A 5,000-nucleotide genomic window follows, 5' to 3' on the forward strand; every position below is an offset into this window, starting at 1 on the left:
ACATACACACATATATATATATATATATATATATATATATATATATATATATACACACACACACACACACACACACACACATACATACATACATATATATATATATATATATATATATATATATATATATATATATATATACATATATATATATATATATATATATACATATATATATATATATATATATATATATATATATATATATATATATATATATATATATATATATATATATATATATATACACACATATATACATATATACACAGTACAGGCCAAAGGTTTGGACACACCTTCTCATTCAATGCGTTTTCTTTATTTTCATGACTATTTACATTGTAGATTCTCACTGAAGGCATCAAAACTATGAATGAACACATGTGGAGTTATGTACTTGACAAAAAAAGGTGAAATAACTGAAAACATGTTTTATATTCTAGTTTCTTCAAAATAGCCACCCTTTGCTCTGATTACGGCTTTGCACACTCTTGGCATTCTCTCGATGAGCTTCAAGAGGTAGTCACCTGAATGGTTTTCCAACAGTCTTGAAGGAGTTCCCAGAGGTGTTTAGCACTTGTTGGCCCCTTTGCCTTCACTCTGCGGTCCAGCTCACCCCAAACCATCTCGATTGGGTTCAGGTCCGGTGACTGTGGAGGCCAGGTCATCTGCCGCAGCACTCCATCACTCTCCTTCTTGGTCAAATAGTCCTTACACAGCCTGGAGGTGTGTTTGGGGTCATTGTCCTGTTGAAAAATAAATGATCGTCCAACTAAACGCAAACCGGATGGGATGGCATGTCACTGCAGGATGCTGTGGTAGCCATGCTGGTTCAGTGTGCCTTCAATTTTGAATAAATCCCCAACAGTGTCACCAGCAAAACACCCCCACACCATCACACCTCCTTCTCCATGCTTCACAGTGGGAACCAGGCATGTGGAATCCATCCGTTCACCTTTTCTGCGTCTCACAAAGACACGGCGGTTGGAACCAAAGATCTCAAATTTGGACTCATCAGACCAAAGCACAGATTTCCACTAGTCTAATGTCCATTCCTTGTGTTTCTTGGCCCAAATCTCTTCTGCTTGTTGCCTCTCCTTAGCAGTGGTTTCCTAGCAGCTATTTGACCATGAAGGCCTGATTGGCGCAGTCTCCTCTTAACAGTTGTTCTAGAGATGGGTCTGCTGCTAGAATTCTGTGTGGCATTCATCTGGTCTCTGATCTGAGCTGCTGTTAACTTGCGATTTCTGAGGCTGGTGACTCGGATGAACTTATCCTCAGAAGCAGAGGTGACTCTTGGTCTTCCTTTCCTGGGTCGGTCCTCATGTGTGCCAGTTTGGTTGTAGCGCTTGATGGTTTTTGCGACTCCACTTGGGGACACATTTAAAGTTTTTGCAATTTTCCGGACTGACTGACCTTCATTTCTTAAAGTAATGATGGCCACTCGTTTTTCTTTAGTTAGCTGATTGGTTCTTGCCATAATATGAATTTTAACAGTTGTCCAATAGGGCTGTCGGCTGTGTATTAACCTGACTTCTGCACAACACAACTGATGGTCCCAACCCCATTGATAAAGCAAAAAATTCCACTAATTAACCCTGATAAGGCACACCTGTGAAGTGGAAACCATTTCAGGTGACTACCTCTTGAAGCTCATGGAGAGAATGCCAAGAGTGTGCAAAGCAGTAATCAGAGCAAAGGGTGGCTATTTTGAAGAAACTAGAATATAAAACATGTTTTCAGTTATTTCACCTTTTTTTGTTAAGTACATAACTCCACATGTGTTCATTCATAGTTTTGATGCCTTCAGTGAGAATCTACAATGTAAATAGTCATGAAAATAAAGAAAACGCATTGAATGGCCTGTACTGTATATATATATATATATATATATATATATATATATATATATATATATATATATATATATATATATATACACACACACACACACACACACACACACGAATTATCTGGTCAGCCATCTAATACAAAATGACAATAACACACTGACTAGAAGAGCCTCAAATCACACATGGACAACAGACAGACCACCAGATTACTGTCCTGCCTTGTTTGCAGAATGGCTCACTGACAGAAGTTGTCTTGGTCAGAAGGTTGTCGGTGCCTGTCGGGGCGGCAACCGAAGAACCCGCTGGTGGACACCAGCGGTGAGGGAGGCCATCAGGCTGAAGAAGGAGGCCTTTCGGGTCTGGCTGGCCCAGGGGTCTCCTGAAGCAGCAGACAAGTACTGGTTGGCCAGAAGGGCTGCAGCTGTGGCGGTCGCTGAAACAAAAACCCGGGTGTGGGAGGAGTTCGGGGAGGCTATGGAGAAGGACTTTTGGTGGCCTCAAGGAAGTTCTGGCAGACCGTTAACCGACTCAGGAAGGGAAAGCAGGGCTTGTCTCAAGCTGTGCTCAGCAGAGAGGGAAAACTGCTGACCCGAACTGGGGACATTGTCAGGAAGTGGAAGGAGCACTTTGAGGACCTCCTGAACCTGGCCATCACGTACACTGAGAACGAGGCAGAGCCTGAGGACTCGGGGGAACTCTCGCCCATATCCCTGGCGGAAGTCACTGAGGTAGTTAATAAGCTGCCCAGTGGCAAGGTGCCGGGTGTGGATGAGATTCGCCCTGAGATGCTGAAGGTTCTGAGCACTGTTGGGCTGTCTTGGCTGACACACCTGTTCAGTGTCGTGTGGAGGTCGGGTACAGTGCCTGCAGAGTGGCAGACCGGGGTGGTGGTCCCCATCTTCAAAAAAGGGGACCAGAGGGTGTGCTCCAACTATCGGGGTATCACACTGCTCAGCCTCCAATGCGGATTCCATCCTGGTCGTGGAACAGTGGACCAGCTCTTTACCCTTGCAAGGCTGCTGGAGGGGGCGTGGGAGTTTGCCTATCCAGTCTACATGTGCTTTGTGGACCTGGAGAAGGCTTACGACCGCGTCCCTTGAGGGGTCTTGTGGGGGGTACTACAGGTCTGCTCTGCAGCAGCAAACTGAATGATGCTGATTTACATGAGAATTCATGTAAAATGGAGGTTGAACCACATAAATTACAAAAAGCCTGTAAAGCATTTTAATAAATTAACCATAATCATTATTAAAACAATTAGAGACTGAGAACAAACTGATATACGAGTCTGATAATATTTTAATAAATCGACATCATATCGGACATCATCGTCGTATCGTGTTTCTGTGACTTCCTGTACGGACTTAAGGCTGCCGGAAACTGTCAGGCTGAATCCAAATGTCTTCACCCCACTTGCAGACTCGCTAACTTTGCGAACGCTAAGTCTGGGAGGGCTGAGGGCTGTCCAAAGCTATAATTCATTCAGTCCACGAAGGGCCTCAAGCAGACTTTCTGCAGACTTCCAGAGAGTCCGCTTGGGGTGCTGGTCTGCACTGGTGTTTAGTTGGGTGGAGCATTTCAGGTGGCATCCATCAGAGCCCAAGGTTTCCCAACAGAACATTGCATTGTAACAAGATGATCAATGTTGTTCACATCACCTGTCAGTGGTTTTAATGTTTTGGCTGATCAGTGATTAGTGTATATAAATATGACAGCAGCAATAGGTGAAGTTTTCCGCAGCAACAAGTAAAACGGTCTCGAGGGATGTCTATCAGCTGCTTGTAGTCTCTGGCCTCACACACTTTATGTGATGACAGTAAATACGTCACACTGCATACAACTGAAGTCCACAAGGGCTCAGTCTGCAAGTCCAGAGGTTGGACATTTGGATTCAGCCTCCAACTTGACCACAGCTTGTTGTCACCACCTCCTTCGGCAGCCGCCTGATCTCGTCCACTTTCCAGGCGAGGCACAGTTCATCTTGAATGAGCTTACTGATGAGTGTAGATGACGCTATCCTGGCAGTTAACTAATTGCTCACTCCCGGACTTTCCCCTCTCACACACACATTGGCCTACACTGGTGGACTCGCTCCCTCGTTATACAACACCAAAAAATAAATAAATAAATAAATAAATAAATAAATAAATCCTGCAAATTTGTGGGTCCCACACAAGCAAGTAGTTGTAAAAAAACAAAAAAAAAAAACCTCAATCAATCAAATCTGCCAGTCTTTGTTTCATGGCGCACAGAAATGCATTCTGACCACAAACAATCAATCAGATTTATGAGGGTTTTACCTGGTGTCCACCGCCGGTCATCCTCTGTCACCATGTCCACACCATTAATGAGGTTTTCCCAGAATTCCTCCAGATTGTTGGACTCGGGCAAACGGCCCGATATTCCTGCTATAACTATGTCATCCATGCTGAATTACTGTGAACAGAGAGAGAGAGAGAGAGAGAGAGAGAGAGAGAGAGAGAGAGAGAGAGAGAGAGAGAGAGAGAGAGAGAAGAGAGAGAGAGATGCGTCAACAAGAAGAGCAGTACACATTTTACACATACTGTGATGAACGTCATCAATACAACATCAGCTGATCCAAGTCCTCAACTCAACTAGGCCTTGGTTAAACCTCTGCAGCTAGGGCTGTAACAATAACCACATCATTGCAGGACTGCAGTCACTTGACACTACCGCAGCAATGCCATTATAATAAATGAATTGAAAAAGGCGCAACTTTGGCCCCTCTGTCTTCTGTCAGTCACCAGTCGCCCTCAGCACTATCTGATTAGTTCCATGTCACGAGTTATAGCGAAGACTGCCACAGACAGCAAAGACAAAGACTGGAGCTTCTCCGGTAAGTGAGCTGAACTGTGTGTCCAACATAACACAGCAGATATTACTGAGGTTATTATGAACATCACCATATCTTTACTGAAGTTGCAAAAAAGACCCTAAGTTTCTTCTGGTAACATTCTGCTGTTAGTAGTAGTAGTGAGTAATAGCAGTTAGTGGATGTAACTGTGGCGGTAATTCAGTCGTATTAATACACGAAACATATTGGAGAATTGAAGTATGAATGTAATGTGTGTTGGTGTTGACTGGCAGGTTTGGGAATGAGGAGTCACTCTGAGAATGCATGAAAGC

At 43.7% G+C, this 5,000-nt stretch overlaps 1 protein-coding gene across 2 annotated transcripts in view; it reads right to left on the reverse strand.

Moving 5' to 3' along the window:
* The window catches only part of fasn (fatty acid synthase), a 104,967-nt gene that overhangs the window by 93,840 nt on the left and 6,127 nt on the right, over positions 1 to 5,000 (reverse strand). For both annotated transcript variants that reach the window (XM_033612145.2, XM_078163409.1), the window contains one exon: positions 4,154 to 4,289. In XM_033612145.2, coding sequence (XP_033468036.2) covers positions 4,154 to 4,280 — 127 coding nt within the window. In that variant the 5' untranslated portion in view covers positions 4,281 to 4,289. The remainder of the gene's footprint in view (positions 1 to 4,153; positions 4,290 to 5,000) is intronic.

This window comes from Epinephelus lanceolatus, chromosome 21 (genome assembly GCF_041903045.1).
Source record: "Epinephelus lanceolatus isolate andai-2023 chromosome 21, ASM4190304v1, whole genome shotgun sequence".
Taxonomy (NCBI): domain Eukaryota; kingdom Metazoa; phylum Chordata; class Actinopteri; order Perciformes; family Serranidae; genus Epinephelus; species Epinephelus lanceolatus.